Source organism: Patella vulgata, chromosome 8, assembly GCF_932274485.2.
Source record: "Patella vulgata chromosome 8, xgPatVulg1.2, whole genome shotgun sequence".
NCBI lineage: Eukaryota > Metazoa > Mollusca > Gastropoda > Patellidae > Patella > Patella vulgata.
The window spans coordinates 23,180,652-23,200,974 of NC_065886.2; the positions used below are offsets into that span (position 1 = coordinate 23,180,652).

The following is a 20,323-nucleotide window of genomic DNA, read 5'->3' on the forward strand; positions in this document are numbered from 1 at the left end:
GGCTTGTGCATTCGATCCCATATCGCTATGGGATTTTTAGGGGATATCTTCTGTATGCTAATTTTGCGGACGTCCGACTATGGTCCGACCGACCAGCTTCTAATTTCAAACCCATTACATATCACAATAACGTTCGCTTTTTTAAATATATTTCTTTATGGGTAAAATGTCCGTTTGGTGCTGCGGTAGTTAAGCGATAAGGACACTGGAGTATTCCAGGTTGGCGTTGACCGGAAAAGCCTTAAGATTTGTCAATCCCATTTCGCGATGGGGAGGGTGGGGGGGCAAGAAAAGTGCTGCCTATTCGTTTGGATGGAATGAAACATCGTTTGGATGGAATAAGTCAAAGATTGTGTTCATGTCGGAACCACAATTAACATGATTTACTAAGAAGAACGGCCATTTCTTAAAACTTTGTATTTTAAAGAATATTTCAATATAGCCCTACATCAATCTCTGCCACGTGTCCCTGTAGACTATAAGGCCACACAAAATAAATGTCTTGTTTCTCGGGCAACTGACAGCTGAAACTGTAGGGAGGGAGGGCGGTTTCTTTTTTTTTTTTACTCATTGATGGTGCAAAATAAAATTTGGCTATTGCTGAAAATTGTTGGGGCGGGAGGGCGGTCTTTCTTTTTTTTTTTTTTTAAATGAGAAAGTCATTACTTGTTTACGTTTTTGCTTTCCGTTATATTCAACTTTATTGTACATACTTAAAACATAAACCCAAAATCAAGTCTACTAAAACACTGAGACTGAACACTGACTGAAAGGAAAATAATTTTCCATATTTAATTCACATAATTGAAATTGGTTTAAAATAAAATTCCATACGACTATGTAATAGCCCTCCATAAAGACAACAATATTTTTAAAAACTAAGCCTCTTTCACCAGGTGTATCAAAAATAATAATCATGGTAAACAGTATTTAAAACTAAATCTAGTATCGCCGGTTTATTTATAATTATTTACCGAATTGCAACCAATGCATGTCACACCGTGTCATCGGTATTGGAGATTGCCGGAAATACTGTTTCTTGGGATATTCGGTGTGTTTCTCAGGATATTCGGTGTTCTATCCGGTGTTTATATTGAATGACTATTTAAATCTAACTAACAACTGGTCAGTCAAACCATCAAATCGGTAATCCAATTATTATTTTCCGGATTATCGAAACTACCGTAAATGTGCTAATAATGACCCAGATTCTAAGGTATGCATTATGACGACTATCGTCATCGTATCGTATTCTTAGCTATAATTAATTAACCTGTTCTACGGTTCATTATTTTATCAATAGGATTTTCCAAACAAGGACCGACTGAAGCTGGCAATAATGAGCCGATTACGATCGAATGATTGAAATATTGTCGCCAATGACTTTTAACACGAATCAAATTCTAGTTTATCAGGGGAGGTAATTAATATCACGTGATACAAAATGGAGGTTCTTTCGATATCAATAAAAAAGGCAAATCTGCCAAACTTCGCCATTGTTCGGATAAAAAAGACAGCATGTTCATCTGAATCAGTTTTAATACATTTGAATAGATATACATGTATGGCGGATGTAGGTACATGCGGGATATTTTTTTTTACGACTTGCTTGTCGATGTGCGGGCGGGCGTTACATATTTATTTTTTTTCATCAAGACTAATAAATAGACTGCACGCGCAACCAATTTTGCGTGCGGGCGGTGCCCGAGAAACAAGTTATTTTATTTGTGTTGCCTAATATAAGCGTAATTAGATTGACACGGACCGTGAACTCAGATTGTAAGATAATTACGTTCATTTTACTTAAATACCATTGTTTATAATATTTGATACTTACTTACATAATGCGATTTTTTATTACCAAGAAAGGGTTACAGAGTAAAACATATGGATTAACGTTAATCTAATAATCCATGTTGAGCTTATCTGACAAATATTATGACCTCGAATACCTTGACATTTTCGTTGTGAAGACCTGTGCGTATGTATGTGACTGGAAACGAACATCGTAAGGCGGTTGCAAATACTTCGTTATAAACTGTGAAAATGGTTATTTGAGTAACCGGGTATTTTACACATTTGTTTGTAACTGAAATTGTATGATCTAATCCAATATGAGTTTACCTCGGGCGACTAGTGCTGGAGTATCTTCTGAAAAGTTAGCCACAGAATATCGTTTGTCCATAACCCCTAGAAGAACTACGGGTAATCTAATAGAGAGGAAGAAGAGGGAAGAAGAACACAGTGAGATGGTGGTCGATTTAGATGAAATTAGAGAACACAGACCCAGATATAAATGGATTAATACAGAAGATTTAGACAGGGAGTTCAATCATTATAATTTTGACAGTAAGTGAATGTGGTACTAAATGACAGAATATCACCATGGACAATGGCGGTCCTTTCAATAGCACCCCACCCCCAACTCGGAAAACGCAATACTCAGCAAACATTCAGTATTTTTGTGGGAAAATAAAATTTTGTCCGTTGTCTTGTATCCTTCTACGATCCCGAAAGAAAGACCACCATTTTCAATACCGTAGACTAAAAGTGCCATCAATTCTCTTTAAATCAATTAAATATAGCGACGATTGTGTATGTGAAACTGCTTCAATAATGGTGGACACACTCTCTTTAGTCCAATACACAATGTCTGGAGTAACAAGCGTACAAGAAAAGGTGCGAGAATTCTTATATTTAAAATTACCGACACTAGTTCCCAGAGGAGCTCAGTTAGTATGGCGCCTTCCCACTAACCAGACGGTTCTGGGTTAGATGGTGTTGGCTACGAAATTCCTCGTGATTTGTCAAGCCTGGTTTCCCCTTGTCAGTGATGCTGGCGGAGAGCCTGACAAGCAAAAGCGTCTATTTCTTCGGATGACACGATAAACCGATGCTCACTCGTGCACGTAAACGAAACCTTTTGGTGCAGAAACCGGTTGAAACACAAAAGAAGGACGTTAAACCCCATTTGATTTTATTTCATTTCCTATTCATGGAGTTATAAAGGCTCGTACATGCACTATTTCCTGACACGCCCATGTTTGTAATGAAATATAGCTGATTCATTTTATCTTCTAGGTGACGAGGATGACACAGAGGATAACTCTAATACCAGTAATGTATCTCAACAGTCTTACCTAGCTGTATGTAGAGAATTAAAGCTTACACCAATAAAACATATATACAATGGTCTAGCTACCAAACAAATTGTTCTTAAGAATCAAAGACTAACTCTAAAAGACACACGAGCATGTACCATATCATTAGTCGTAAGTATTCGTATGCAGTAATATACTCAATATTAACCGTTACATCAGATAGAACATACACAAGAACTAAATGACACAGCGGTTGCATGCTCGATCCCCACTCTAGCTGTGTGTCAAAGCCTTAGAGGAGACATATCGATCTCACCCCTGTCTTAGTTTCATCTATGCACAAGAAATTGAATTAGCACATGGGAATTTTGCCCGGACAGCAAACCTGCATTTGAATTGGCAAGGGTTCTTTTACGTGTACGCCAACGTGTACGCCAACGTGTACATGGGACCTCGATATTTCATCATATCGAAAAGAGTACACGCTACCAATGATAAGGGGAAAATAAATCCCGAGTAACATTACCGGCAACAACGGGAGCGAATTCAGGACAACCTGGGTACCGTGCCACCATCTTAGCCACTAAGCCACCACGACCTCCTTTCATTAACATAATTACTCGTTGTTTGTAAATACGTGTATCTTGGAACTTAGAGATATATATTTGTTTTATATTTTCAGAAAAATGTGAATGTAGAATCGTTATGTTTAGATGCGAATGAACTGGGATGTAGAGGTGCAGCTATAATAGCTTCTCTAATTCCACAGAAGCTAGAGTTAATTGAATTGGTGAGAATTCCTTCTTCATGCTTAGGAAAGCTGGGTCTCAACGTGCGCTGTGCTCAGAGTGAGAACAATGAAATGATGTTTAACACCCTACAGCATCTTTGCCAGTGTAAAGAAACCTTAGAAATCAGAGAAAACCCGCATGGATAGGCAGACAACCCGCTACTCATTGATAAACACGAGCCTGTGATCTCGGGCACAGTATATACCATATCCCTTGTCCTTATACGCCAAAAAACTAAGTCAAACTGGATTCCTCGAAAACATCAAAAGCTATGAAAATCTGATAAATTTCTCATCGGCAAAGGCCGCAATCATAACAGTAGTTTGATATGTGTACAACGTTTCATAAAGAAATCTTGAACGGATGGAGAGATTTTTTTCGGGAAAAAACGGGGAAGGAAGGAATGACAGGCGAATAGGACCCATGCCCCCCCCCCCACACACACACACATCTTAACACGTTTGGCGTATTATAATATGCTGTAAATAAATTATGAAGGGAAGGCTATGGTTAGGTTAGATTGAAGATATTGATTAAGACCACGATTGTATTGATCTTTATTTACCGTTTTCATGTTCCATAATGTTTTAAAAACAACAGCAACAAAAAAAAAAAAAAAAAACTAAAAAAGCCAATCAAACTTGGAACGAAAAAAATATGATCTAATTTTAATTAGAATGTCAATACTTTACTGTTTATTTGTTTATTTTGCAGAAATTAACCAATAATTTATTGGGTTCCCGTGGAGCTCAGACATTATGTGAGGAATTGGTGAATAATACTATAATACGTACCATTGATCTCTCAGGTGTGTTGTTTATTGATAGATTCTTACTGGATTATAGATTACATAATTCCCTAGCTACGTGTAGATTAAATGGCTATAGAAGTAACATAACCTCTTTCTGTTATATATGAAAGTACAATTTACATGAGAATAATAAATAAAGTATACTTATAATTTAATTCATATAAAATTGTCTTTGAAATGCATATAACCTTTTGACAAAAACATTTAAAGAATATTTGTTGACTTAATTTGGCTAAGCAAGGGAATCTCCAAGTCAAAATTATCCAACTAAACGTCTACTATATAGCGTTACTATATAACGTCATTCTTCAGGTAATGATTTTACTGAAGACGATGCTGTATATTTTAAAGAACTATTGGAGGTATTTGGATATTTTAATACTTATTCAATAATAACAAGACCAGGTAAAATCCATTCCAACTTTATATTTACACAAAAATCGCAAATCCAAGAAAAATTCATATATATACTTTACACCAGGTAAAACTCACACCATTTTATACCAGGTTAAATTCACACTTTGCCCCAGGTAAAATTTACATAACTTTACACCTGGTAAAATATACATAACTTTACACCAGGTAAAATTCACACAACTTTACATCAGATATATATAAAATTCACATAATGTTTGCACCGGGTAAAATTCACATAAGTGTACACTAGATAAAATTTACATAACTTTACTCCAGATAAAATTTACATAATAAAACTAAATATCATTGTATTGCGCCTTGATGACCATTCCTTTTATTTTGTTTTAACAGGAAAATAATTCCATTAGTGAAATGAATTTAAGTCATAATAATTTCCAGGAAATAGGAGGGAAAATTATTGCCGAAGGCTTAGGTAAGTATAACGTTTATTACAGATACGTACTATGTTTTGTTTTAATACATGGAAAACAAAACATTGGTATATTAAATTAAGATTACTGTGAAATGTGAATGTAAATGCGATTGGTGAATGTGAATTGTGAAATATGAATTGTGAATGGTGTATGAAAGATATTTAGTGTTTGTATCTCACACAGTAATTACTCTTTTCAGTTAGTTTCAAACGCCCACTAAGTTTTTAAAAAATGATATCTTTTTAAGTGGTTATAATTTATAAGACTAATTTCTGTTACTTTCAGTGAAGAATGATTTTCTAAAAGTGCTAGATTTAAGTTGGAACCATCTACGAATGGCAGGTGCTATAGCCTTGGGTGCAACATTTAAGGTAAGACTTTAAAATCTCTTTTAATAAAACAGTTGGTCTTTATTACATAAATATAGTATTATTCAGCTACGCCACAAGACCACACAATCCTTAATACAAAACAAAAAGGAATTTATATCCGTAATAGAAGTAATTAATATGTCAATTGTGTTTGTATTATCACAGGAGAATTCAACGTTAGAAGTGTTACGAGTCGGTTGGAATGGTTTTCATCTGAGAGGATGTATAGCTTTAGGTCAATCTCTATCAGAAAACAATACATTAATAGAACTAGATTTGACCTGTAACAGAATAACAGATTTATGCCTAGGCCAATTATTGAAGGCGTTTCATAACAATAACACATTAAAAACTCTCAAGGTAAAACATATCTTTTTATCCGATCCATTGTTTTTTGTGAATTAAGGACATAATGTGGAACCTAAACCATAGGTTTCTATAGTTTCCATAGTTCCAGAAGTTTGGGGGCATTTGTCTTAAAGATGCATTATGTAAGAACCGCTACTCCAGGGCACCGATTCACGAAATTTTAACTAAAGATAAAATCCAAATTTTAGTATATACCTCAATTTTGATTGGCTAAGCACTAAAATCAATCTAATAATATCCAATCAAATTACTAAAATTTGGATTTTTATCTTAGTTAAGTTTTTGTGAATAAGGGCCCAGGTCTTTATTTTGGTTCAAATGTTATATAAACTATTATTTATACATTTATTCACATGACAAGCCTATAATTAACCCTCGGGATCATCGGAATGCCGAGATTTAAATGGATTGAAACACAATTTCCAAATAATAATTTAATTTAAGCCTACGATCTACTCTGTAGACCATTGGATGGTCGAGATTTAAATGGTTTATAACACCCGTGAGATGTACAAATTTAACGATAAAATGGATAATTGGGACTTAGTCTCTATTTTCAAGTACCGTTGCTACGATAATAAACAAGCTATGCTACAACTTCAAACACTGATAACTTCGCTCTGAATAAAGTAATCTGAATGAAATTTCCATTTTATATTCATTTTTCATTATCTATTTTTTAACTAGCCTATTATATAGCAAAAACGACTAGCTCTTTTTCTAAATCCTAATAGGCAGCAATATGAATGAATGAGAATAAGAATTTCGTTTCGTGATCTTTTGTATTTTAAAATATTGTACATCAGCAATAAAACGAAATTAACACCAGATTTAAATCAGAGTGAATGAACCAGATCCACAACCAGACTGACTCAAATAACTATGTTGTGGTCTGTTTTAATATTATAAAACAAGCAGGCTTGGCTGTTGAGCGATTGTAGAATCTGTCCACCATTGTTTTAAACACTATAATCTGGATGTTTAATGCATGTACAATTGGTGGACAGATTCTTAAAACTACTCATGGATTACAACAAACATTTCTATTCATTTCCTATTCAGCTACCACTAAATCAAATATCACCTAGAGGAGGAGAGATCATCATCAAACTGATAGAAAAACACAGTTCATTGGCTCTAGAACTCGTTGATCTAGGGGTAAGTTATACATGTGAAATAAAATAAAATGGGGTTTAACGTCGAACTTTTCTGCAATAAAACGGCCTAATGAAGAGGAACACTATACCCTGCCTGCGCTTATGAGATCATGAGATTGTCATCACATCCGATCGGATGCTTTTCCTTGACAAGGCTGCTTGAGGATCTTTTCGTTCTTCTGACTTTTTGGGGTGCACCACACAAGGACTGATTGGGCTAGCTGATAAAGACTTCTCGTTTGGTGTTATACACTTGCTTTAGAAACAGTGGCACTCTTTTTGTTGAATTAGAATCACAACATTTTCAGGCCTGGAAATAATAATTGTAGTTGTTCCATGACAAAATGTCAGTCACTAATGAACTAGTACCTGGCATTTTGAACTTTGTCCCGTACATCTATTATAAAAATATAATTAAAAACACAGATAAAGGACAATAAATGTCAGGCATCCGAAGCATTTCGCCTGACAACGTCTGCCAGGTGCCTTGCTTCCGGGCTTGGTCAGTTAAAACTGTATTTACCGTTTACTATAGAATCAAAGTGTTCTGGAGAGCTTCCCTGTTCAGGCTGCCGAGTTAAAAGAAAAGAGAGGCATAGAGTTCATTCACGGGCCTATTCTAAGGAAGGGAATTAGTTTTGATAGTCAAGTCCAGGAAGAAAAGTCGGATTCTCTGGATACGGAGGACCCTTTTCTAGTTTTAATGGTGTATATGAGATTACAGAATCTACGTTTATTAGAATTGTTCAGTAATATGGATAGAGATGCCAGTAAAAGCGTTACTAGGACAGAATTTAAACAAGGCATGATGGTACGTATATTAATTAAATCAAAATGTCGGTGGGTATATTAATTAATTCAAACTGTTTTGAACATTGTTTTATGTATTTGGCTTCAACTGGGTGATGTAGAAGTGTAGATTCTACATCCTTAATTAAAAAGAAATGTTTTGTAATCGCAACCAGGGGCCTGTTTCACGAAATTTTAACTAAGATAAAATCCAAATTTTAGTAAATTGATTGGATAATATTAGGTTGATTTTAGTGCTCAGCCAATCAAAATTGAAGTATCTACTAAACTTGGATTTTATCTTTAGTTAAGATTTCGATAAACAGGGCCCAGTGCGGTTATAATCGCAGCGTGAGTGGGGATTGTATGATATGCCACGATTAATTGTAACATGCTATACGATTAGCTTATACAAAATATCATACTATGTTGTGTTGTGTGTTAAATGCCAAATTCTTAAAGGTGGTATCTTAATTTGGCTACAATGACATAAACATAGAATTAAAATTTGATATTTTGTTTTGTTTTTCAGAAAGTAAATATTCCATTGAGTGACTGGCAATTAGACAAATTAATTAGTAAATTAGATAATGATCGTGATGGTGATGTGGATTTCAGGTATATAATGACACATTTACTTATTTTCATAAAATAAAGATAAGTTTTTGATTTTGAAGATTTTAATCATTACCTTTTAATATGAGCTCTACATGTTGATGCACGTAAAGATGGTTGAGTTCGAATTTCGTGAAAATCAGACCAAAACTGACGGACAAAATGGCCTCCCCTCGTATTACGCAAATGGTGTAAATATGTGGTATATCAAGGTTGTAGACCTTCTAGAGGCAACAATCCTTTTCCGATTTTGATGCAACCTTAAATTTATGCTTATATCACAAAGGTCTTGGTTCCTTTCGATATTCGCGCATATCGGATCGTAACTTCCTGAATTATGGCCCTTGATCGTATGAAAAATTGCGTTTTAAGCTTGTGGTCCCTCTAGAGTTAACAATTTTTATCCATTAAAAAAAAACGTTTGAATATATCACCGTTACACCCTTATGATGGTTGAGTTCGAACTTCGTGAAATCGGACCAAAATTGTCGGACAAAATGGCCGCCCCTCGTGCGCTAATAGTGTAGAAATATGGTATATCAAGGTTGTGGACTCTCTAGAGGTCACAATTGTCACCCAATTTTGATGAAACTTGCAATGCATGTTAATAATCGAAAGATCTTGGTTCCTTTCGACATTCGAGCATATCGGATCGTCACTTCCTGAATTATGGCCCCTGATTGTACGAAAAATCGCGATTTTAGCTTGTGGTCCCTCAAGAGGTCACAATTATTATCTGATTTAAAAAAAAAAACGTTTGAATATGTCACCGTTACATCGTGATGTTGGTTGAAAATCGGACCCAAATTGCCAGACAAAATGCCCCCCCCCCGTACGCAAATAGTGTAAACATATGGTATATCAAGGTTGTGGACCCTCTAGAGGTCACAATTTTGATCCGACTTGAAATGATGTTTATAACCCAAAGATCTTGGTTGCTCTCGATATTCGTGCATGTCAGATCGTAACTTCCTGAATTATGTCCCCTGATTGTACGAATAAACGTGTTTTTAGCTTGTGGTCGCGGTCCCTCAAGAGGTCAGAATTATTATCTGATTTGAAAAAAACGTTCGAATATGTCACCGTTACACCGTAGTGTTGGTTGAGTTCGAATTTCATAAAAATCGGACCAAAACTGCCAGACAAAATGGTTGCCCCTCTACGCAAATAGTGTAAACATCTGGTATATCAAGTTTGTGGACCCTCTAGATGTCACAATTTTGATCCGATTGTAATGAAACTTGAAATGCATGTTTATAACCCAAAGATCTTGGTTCCTGTCGATGGTACCTTCCTGAATTATGGCCCTTAATGTTACGAAAAATCGCTTTTTGTCTAGCTTGTTCTCTATCCATCTCTTGAAAAATGTGGGCGTATCCTGCCTGGCAGCCACTGGTTCTTTATGTTGTACACATATTGACATTAAATATTAAATAAACAGATATAATACCCACCCCACCCCCACCTATCATATTTAACACGGTCACACATTCCTCGACATCTCCTGAAAGTTCAATTAATATCATTTTCAATCTGATTAAAATACAGATCTATATTTCGTTTCGTTTTTTTATATACTTCCGATGTCCTCTACTACGTGAAGATTTGATCGGTTTAGTAGAAGGTCGCGTCAGGGGTCATAGAGCGAATTTTGAACCTATGCCGTCAGTCATTTGATTAACGAATCAGCATTGATGTTTCTATTGAAATATCCTCAGTTCCGTGCACGCCAAGAACTTGCCGCAACAGACCGTTTCAATGGCTAATCCATCACATCAACCACAACGCATGCTACATAACAACTCTTCCAGATCCTAGTGTAGTAAAGACAAGGAAAACAAAATTTTGAACTATAAAATAGAAACGAAAAAGGATCTGTGTTTTGACCAGATTGTATTATTTTAAGATTATAAAAATGGCAACCCCTAAACTGTAAAAATGTACATAGCCATTCCGTAAATGTTTGGGAGGATTGTACATGGCCATCTTTTCGGTTATACATGAAGACAGTTTTTATACATATTATTATTTGTAAAGGAGAACGGCATTAAAGGTCTAGTCTGTTCTCGAATCATGTTCTGTGAATAAAAAAATTATAAAAAAATTAGCGGGTGGAACAGATGATACAATTATCCTTTCGTGTGTGTAATGGTTTCTGATTGTGCACAACCTTTTATGTTTACATAACGACTGTTTTTTTGCTCTAGCCAATTGCTTTCCCGTTTTTTTTTCAATATTAAAACATATAATAAGTGATGTTGACACGCAAGACTGATCTAGTCAATTGTCTCAAACCATTATTTCTGTTGCTAGTCTTAAGTTTCATGCACTCACTATTTCTAGTCTGTGTGAAACATTAAAGGCACGGTTTTCACTGGATAATCCTTCTTGATTTCATTTCATTCAGACTTTATTCATTCTAAATTTTCATTTTCGTCTTATGCACCATATTTTATCGGACTCCGTTTTACTTCTTAGAATTACAAAAATGGAAGGCCACACAGCTCTTTATTCAGTGTTCTTAAATTCATAGTCCTTAATTCTTATTTCTTCGCTTGTTGTCGTATTTCGACATTTGTATATGCTACTAAAATTAACAATTGTATTTTAAAATCAATATTTGGCTTACAAATCAGACATTTGTCATATCAGATTTCAAAATTGTATCTTTGTTTAATTTAATTATATTTTGTTATAATGATAAAATTTCTTTTAGAAAATAAAAAAAATACAGTTACATTTCATCAAAAACATACAACGAACAACAAATTTCCAAATACAAATCTCTAAATACCAATCTTGCAAAACCAATGTCGAATTATTTATAAACTTCTAAGTACTTTGTATAGAATTAAAATTATATAAAGAGTTTGATAATTATTACCTCTGTCGTCATAATATATAATATTCAGGTTACATGAATTTGAAGAAATGCTTTTTGACATTGGTTTAACAAGATTGGCATTCGGAGATTTGTATTTAGAAATTCGAGATTTGTTTGGTCTTCCATATACAACTGGCAATGGTTCGTTTACATACACACCAATCTGTTTAAATGGATAAAACTCGGGTTTTCACACAACCCGAACGACAAGACACAGTTTCGTTGTCAGCCTCTCAATTTCCATCCCTGGCATATGAGAACCGGGTAAGAAAACTCCTATTCGCCACACCCAGGGATCCCAACTCGGGTTCTACCCTTCGACTACCCGCACACAGCTCAAACACAAAATCACCGAAACCTGTGTTTCGCTATTGAGAGAGACCCTACCTTTAGTCGATAAAATTAAGTAACAGCAATCGAATAGTGAATTGTTTTTCAACTAAATTCTCGTTTCAACGAACACGATGATTTAAAAATCAATTGAATAATTGATGATTTATTTTTGTCTCTGCTTGTCTAACTATTCAACCCTGTTTTAATTTCTGGTTGGTTAATTCCCGATTGGCTACTTTGGTTATACTAAGGTTGTCATGAAACACACGGCGTAATAGAAAATTGAATGGAAAACTACTGTATTTATTTTTTTTTTAGTTTTATATTAGATCACAGCGGGTGATGTTTTGGTATTTATCTCACTATAAATCAAGGAGCATTATTACCTGCCCGGTTCAGATAGATTTAAAATGGGACTGCAGTTGACTGATTTATGTAACAAACTCTTCAAAAAAAGTAGGGGATAGTCAAAAACAATACAAAACTGCGAAAATACACTGCTGTTTTTATTAGAGGTAACCAGTGTATATTAATAACAGGCCAATTGACTACACATGAATATAAACAGTAAAGTTCATATGGGCGGCTTATCTGACGGCCCCATTTCACTCGCAAAGAGATACACTGTCAACAGCGAAACTGGACGTTTTTGATGTTTGTCTTAATTCGTCGTGGCATGCTGCTAATCAACCGTCCAAGCACGATTTGTGTCAATGTGACCCACTCCTCTTGCAGTGCCACGGGCAATTCTTGCAGTGTTGTCGGTTGACGTTGACGTCGACGAACACGTCTCCCGATCATGTCCCAGACATGCTCTATAGGGGAGAGGTCAGGAGGTAGTCATTCACGACACTAGCGCGGTGGGCTCGGGCATTTTCATCTTAAAAGATGTAACATCGACCCGCGCGGTGAGTAAAGGGGAGAACTATCGGTACCAGGATGTGGTCACGGTAGTACACACCAGCGACCCTTCCTTGAACAATATGCAAGTCCGTTCTGCCAGTCATGGTGATTTCTCCCCACACCATAACAGACCCACGCCTGAATCGTCATGCTGTCTGACGTTAACGTTAGCATGACGCTCATTTACACACATCCAAACGCGAGCACACCTATCGGCAAAATCCAGAGTAAATCTGGACTCATCTGAGAACATTACACGCGCCCATCGACGATTACCCCAATTTCTACTCTGCCTACACCATTGACGCCTGATTGCCATGTGCTGGCGAGTTAATGTTGGCACAACACGCGGTCGTCGCGCATGCAAATGGGCTGCATGTAGCCGATTTCTAATCGTTTGGGGTGTAACTCGAATTCCTGTAATTTGGAACAAGTTTACAGAAAGCTGATTGGCCGTTTGTCCTCGACTTCGCAGCACCTGTATCGATCCTGGGCTTGTGTAGTGGCTCTAGGACGACCTGAACGAGGTCTATTATCAACATTGTGTGTTTGTTGGTACCGGTTCCCCAGTCTGCTGATCACAGACTGTGACACGTTAAGTGTCTACTGCTCGCTGTGTAGAACCCATTTGAAGCATGCCAATAGCACGTAGACGTTCATCATGTTGAAGACGTCTCATTGCAAATTAAACGTAACATACTACAGCAAAGATACGCTAAACAGTAAATCTTATGCAAAAACCGGTAGGAAAGCAAACATGGATAGAATAAATCAGTACGCAGCAGTTTTCATCAACCCTTCCTTGAAGTGTCAAATTTGACAATGAACCCCTCCCACGTGTATGGCGCTATTGCTTGTCGCACGTGCAGCTCAGTGGTACTGTTGGGCGATAAGTTCTTCATCTGTGAACATACTCTCAAAGCATGTCAAGTGTCCATGACTATGTATAGGATATTAACCTACCCAAGCGTTCTCTACCATATCAATCAGAGGGAGAGTAGGTTTATATCCGACATATACAACGCCATTTCACCCTTAAATTTAATGGGCTCTTCCATTAAAAGGCAACAACGATTGGATAATTGCTCGATAGTTTCCGCCAAATAGCGAAAATTACCGAAGTAATCACGTGCAATTACGTGCATGTTTTTGTTTATACGTCGCCATTTTGGACTATTGAATTGAAAGCAAAAACAAAATGGATAGTAATACGAAGTCAGACGAATAATCAATCCTTTTTAGCCAATATATTGAAGATGGAATAGATGTGAATGCAAATATCGACGAGGATCTATCCAAAGCCTGCAGAAAATTTGGACCAAGAGGCATTGTTTTCCAAGAATTCTGACAGTGAACCCATATTGGAGGTTTTCGGTATGTTCAGAGAAGGATTTGACCGACTGTTTTAAAATACTATATAAATGAACTCTTGAGCGATAAATATTTTTCAAGTCTAGGAGTGTGTGGACGGAAAGAAAATTCTGAAAGATATCTTAGACATGGAGTATGGGTAATCGATTTAAATATGTCGATAAGTACGCCATCTATTTCGGCCCGGAATGTTACAAACTGTACCATAACAATTTTTAATGGTCAAAAGAATAAAAATTTATTTCTGTGTTCTTTGTATTATTTCGATCATCTATGTCATCAGCGGTTGATACGAGCTGACTATATCGACCTGAGATGACGTCATTAGCGGTTGATATGAATATCAACCTGTCATGACGTCATCAGCGGTTGATATGAACGAATATATCAACCTATGATGACGTCATGACAGGTTGTTATGAGATATAGCTGCTATGGACATCAAAGAAAAAACTACCGCCAGTTGTATATTTATCATATCACAACCTGCATAGTTATTTGCATTTCAATATCCCCTACATATGCATACACGCATACATATGTATAAAGAACATAAGACAAACCCGCGGACAAGACACACATTGGAGTCAAGTTTGTTAGCCTAAATGTTTCTTTTTACTTTAAGGAATAAAATCCGCCTTTAGGTTATGCTTGGCAATGTAAGACTTGGGGGAACATTCCAGTGTAAAAGAAAGGGCGAGGGCATAGCTAGGCCGCGGTTCTCGTAGCTAGGGAGATTCCATCACGAGGTTTTATGTTTATCTGGATAAACGAGCGGAGTTGTTTCATTTCACATATAAACTGTCACAAAAAAGGAGCAAAAATGGACACAATTTTCAAAATAAATTTAACCAGGTTATTATGTACATGTACATGAAGAATAATAACCCCATACTGAGTTATCATGTAGAAAAATGACTCGATAGTCATGTATTTAGTTCTCGAATTTTATTATCATACCAAATGGGCTCCGTCCACCTGCCATTAAGTCCCGGTTTTATTTTGGTAGCATATCTCAAATAAAACCCTATACAAAAGCCAACGTATTACAGTTCTCGTAAATTTTGCTAGTTAGAAATTTGATGGATTTGATATTTTGTGTGGTTCCATGGAAATGAATTTGACTTAGTTATACATGTACTTCAAAACACAACATATAAAGTAGCTTTGCAGAATCAATTTTCACTATTCTACTCAAAATGGCAATAACTTCTGTTAGATTTCTATAAATTCTGGACCTGTATGTTTTAGGTAAGAGTACTGTACCTTCAGTTTTATTGCGGGGTTCTTATATAGTCTTGTCTTAATTTCAGTGAATTGGTACAGGGTCAAAAAGATTACAAGGCAGAAACGTATGAGAAGGGAGTGGTTGAAGGCGAAGAGACGGATATACAAAGGGTTAGCAGAAAAATTGAAGCTTTAATGAAGAAACGTTTCTTAATGAGGAAATTTTAAATCCAGTTTGGGAATATTTGTTTTTCATATACCATAATGAATAACTGATAATTCCCCATCTCTAAATAAATATGTCTTTTATATAAGACAATATTATCAGAAGAAAGCTAAACATGTCATCGATAGAAAAAAAAATTTTCAGCTCATTGATAATTTGTAGAACTTGTGAAAATTTGACTCAATATTTTGTCATTTGTACATAGTTAATATTAAATATTTTTCTCCTCGAATGTGAAATCAATTTTTCATGGATTTATTACTTTTATTGACAAAGAAATATTGTCTTGAACAGACAACATAATGGTCTTGAACAGACAACATTATAGTCTTGAACAGACAACATTATGATCTTGATACAGACAACATTATGGTCTTTATAATCTCTGACAGTTTCCATACTGTTAAATTGTCAAGAGTGTCGAGTGCTCGGGTTTTGAAGTTTTGGCTTCATTTTGTGCAAAATCAGCCCATTTGATATCAAATTTAGTGGAATGTTTGAATGAACATTTATCACCCAATAATACATTCTACAGTAGATATCGCTTGTGTGATATATTTCGTAATCTACTGCGATATCTCCTTAGGATTGGTCAGTTGAAAAGGAACTACTTTTTATTTTCAAAAAACAGTTCATTTCTTATTAAAAGCAACTTTTTTTTTATTAAAAATGAACTATTGTTATTCAATTGACCTTGATGGAAAAACTGGGTCAATATAAAGGACTTTGCAATGGTTGAATTGCTGTCAAAAAATGATGTATCACTACGCCGTTATGGTCAGTAAAAGTGAAATCTACAGCAAAGAATTATATTTATCTATTTGTGCATGTAAGAAGGGATTGGGGGATAAATAAAATCTGCTCGTCTTTTTTTGATATCAAAAAATATCAACACTCGTTGATAAAGTAAAAAAAAACTCGGCAGAGCCCTTTTTTTTGTTACTTTATCAACTTGTGTTGATATTTTTTGACATCAAAAAAGACTGGTAGGAGATTCTCTATATGTAACTGGTCCAATGTAAATCTGGATATTGGATGAACCCAGGATGACCTTCGGCTGTAGATTATTGTCGCGACACATACTCGATTCTAGACACAATTGTTAACAATGTTTGCCATGCAAAAGGTGGGGAGCGGGAGCGCGGAGCTCGACATAATTGCTATAAATCGATGGACTACATTCGTTCTACCATGAAATCAGGGGAACAGTTAATAATCTTAGTCTGTATTGTTCGGATGCAGATATTTAGAACATAACGAAAATCGGCGCAACCGAAAATCCTCCTTGTGATTATACAGGAATCAGAGATAATTTGTAGCTTTCTGATATTCCGGAAATGGGTCACCAGGCTGGAATTCCCGTAGCTGCAATATGGTAGCGACGTCTTTTCTTTCCCGCACAAGTAAACATAGCTTCAAACGCAGAAATCTTAACACATAGCACAGCAGTTTGAATTGAAATAAGTAACTATATCACAAATAGTAAAGAGAGGCTTACTAAAATATACTGAGCGCCGTGGAAAACGCATCACTTTTTTTCCCAAATATTTTATTACTAGATGGTTTTGTATGTATAATATTATGCAATACTATGAACTATTGTTTCACACAATGCTCCCAAACGCAAAATATATCGGCCCGTGTGCACAAAAAAAAATTGCACGAGATGCACATGAAAAACCCAATATTCACGTGCAGCAATGTGTGTGAGCCCTTTAAAAGCATGTTTTCAACTTAATGTGCAGTACATGAACTGTGAAACGCCAGTCTGTCGTAATTTGTTGTTGGACGTGTGAAGGAACCGAGCTAGAGATGCCGAGACTTACTGAAAATCAACGGAATGAAGCCATGGGAATGTCCCGGACTGGCATGTCTACACGTGCTTTTGCCAGACACTTCAATTGTCATCAGTCCACTATTGTAAGGTTGGTGGAACGTGTTTGAGTTACTGGATCAACACGTGACCGTCAACGTCCTGGTCCACAACGCGTTACAACCCAGGCTCAAGACCGATACATCCGGGTCACTCATCTGCGTGACAGATTCCGCCCAGCGACTCGAACAGGTGCAGCGGTCGTGCCAACACCGTAAGAGAAGTAGGACGACCTTATGTTAGAGCTATCCTCAGGGATCATCACCGTCAGCGGCGTTTGATATGGGCTCAAGGACACCAGATATGGAGAAGAGTAGACTGGCAAAGTGTGCTCTTCAGTGATGAGAGTCGCTTTCATCTTTATCACGCTGATGGCCGTCAACGTGTGTGGAGACGTCTTGGGGAACGTCTTGCAGACTGCTGCGTCTTCGAAACGAATCGACGGGATGGGGGAAGTGTAATGGTGTGGGGAGGCTTCCCATTTTATCACCGGACCGCCCTACACATTTGCAGGGGTCGCGTTAATGCTGTAGCCTACCGTGATGATGTCTTGCAACCATTTGTTGTTCCGATGTTTCGAGCGCACCCACAACTTCAGCACTCCCAACAGGATAATACACGTCCGCATACCGCCCGTTTTAGTATGGACTACCTGGCTGCTAACAACATCAATGTCTTGGACTGGACAGCCATGTCTCCGGACATGGCACCGATAGAACATGTCTGGGATGAGATTGGACGCCGTCTGTATCGGAGACCACAGATGCACACCATTGCTGCTTTAGAAGCTGCTCTTGTCCAAGAATGGAACAATTTGCCCCAGGCCTTCTTTGAAACATTGGTTACTTCCATGCGACGTCGCTGCACAGCGTGCGTAAGAGCCCATGGAGGACACACGGGCTACTGACATCTGTGTCGTACTTTTGGTTTTGACCCCTCTGACTTTGTACCCTCGATTACAGATTAAACATCCATAAGTGTACAAATGTGTCTTATTGATGTGTTCCCATTTGAATATTGTTCACAATAAGAAGCAAAATAAATAAGATATGTTTACAGGATCATTTTGTTATACGAAAAACTAAGTGATGCGTTTTCCATGGCGCTCAATAGTTACCGAATAGCTTTTCTTGTGGTATTCGTTCTACATTTTCGAAGCGATGTTTCTAATGATGTACATAACGCTATGACAGATATCTAGCCAGATATCAAATGATTACAAAACATGCGCAAAGGAAGTCTATAGATCCCTCCACTACCGTGGCTTGGGGCAAGACGGAAGACATTAGTAGAACAATTTCTAGAGATTCCCGGGCTTCTTTCTCGGCAAACACCGGACCTAACCAGGGACCTGCTTGTTAGTGGGGTAGCCCCATGTGTCAAGACAAATAACGGAATAAAAAGACCACCTGCTTTTCATTAGATTGATTGTCCTTTAAACCCGTGATCTAGGTGGAATTTCAGGCTACATACGTACAAATTTCCGTTGAGGAAACGTCGGATATTAGAATTTTAGTGAAAACGAAATGTGTTTAAATTATTTATAGTATGAACAACTTATAGCGTTTTTTAGCACGATAGTTAGAACTCACTTTACTTAAAATATGTACTAAACAGAAACTGGCTTGATGAAAGGGTAGCAACATTATATTATGAATTTATTTGACACAACAGAAAAGGGGCAGTAACTTCAGTTAGAATTTGGCTAATTTGAATAAATTTTGAATCAAAATGTGTTTTGGATTTTATTTTTAAATAAAAGTACTCTTGTGTGGTCTGTAATGACATGTCGGTGCTTTCTCACGTTTTCAACTTAACCCAAAAGTTGTGACAAGTGCTGTGCATGAGGCAGACTATGTTTTTCTCTCTCTTAGTCATCCGATAACGCTTGCAAATGGACTCAATATTAAAATATTAATAAAACCCTGTAAAGTTATTGACAAGATTCTACACAAATAAAAGTCTAGATTGTTCAGTAAGACTAAGCTTAAATTGACCAACTATCAGGTCCCGCTCAGTTGTTTATAAATCTCGTCACTTTTTTCTGAACAAGATATTGTTTTATATATTACTTTACAATTTGGTTTCTATTTTTCAGCGGCTGATCCACCATGCTAGAGCCGTCCGTTCTTATGAAACTGCCATAGCCATTGTCAAAATGTTATAGTTATACAAAGTAATTACATCACCGGCTTTCGGGTAGTGGACTCACTCTAATAAAAAAACGAAACACAAAATGTAAAGAAAATAAAATAAATCGAATTTTAAAACACGGATCATAAATCAGATCCATGCTACCTCGCAATACATATTATAGATATAATAGCAAGTTAAACATTTTCTTATAAATATTATAATTCTTCAGATCTGGATACTTCCAGACTACACGATCATGTCTAGTATTAACTATCTGTTATTGATTTTTATAAAGTTAAATACACATTTAATGAGTAGCGGATGTGACTGTAAGTGTGGGATGACTCAGTCCAAGAATCATTCTTAGAGTGAGAGAAATGGAGTTTGGTGTTCAATTCACAGCAACTAGGTTATTTCCAGACTAACATGTAGATCGTTATGTTAATGATTAGGGTCCTTGTGGAGGTCTTTAGAATGGAGGGGGGGGGGGCATGTAGACGACACAAGCGGGAGGT

General features: G+C 36.6%; 1 protein-coding gene across 1 annotated transcript; it reads left to right on the forward strand.

The window, feature by feature from the left end:
• The first annotated feature begins 157 nt into the window (after window positions 1–157).
• Window positions 158–15,903, forward strand: LOC126830484 (leucine-rich repeat-containing protein 74A). Its single transcript, XM_056102852.1, has 12 exons — window positions 158–161; window positions 3,082–3,272; window positions 3,784–3,843; window positions 4,607–4,700; window positions 5,016–5,065; window positions 5,472–5,553; window positions 5,840–5,925; window positions 6,091–6,285; window positions 7,357–7,452; window positions 7,987–8,262; window positions 8,773–8,858; window positions 15,660–15,903. Exons 1-12 carry the CDS (start codon window positions 158–160, stop codon window positions 15,799–15,801), a joined length of 1,362 nt encoding a protein of 453 aa, XP_055958827.1. The 3' UTR covers window positions 15,802–15,903.
• The last annotated feature ends 4,420 nt before the right edge of the window (window positions 15,904–20,323 follow it).

Coding starts and splice junctions, on each gene's coding strand:
- LOC126830484 (XM_056102852.1), top strand. Junction 7,453..7,986: donor TAGAACTCGTTGATCTAGGG/GTAAGTTATACA, acceptor CGTTTACTATAG/AATCAAAGTGTTCTGGAGAG. Junction 8,263..8,772: donor AATTTAAACAAGGCATGATG/GTACGTATATTA, acceptor TTTGTTTTTCAG/AAAGTAAATATTCCATTGAG.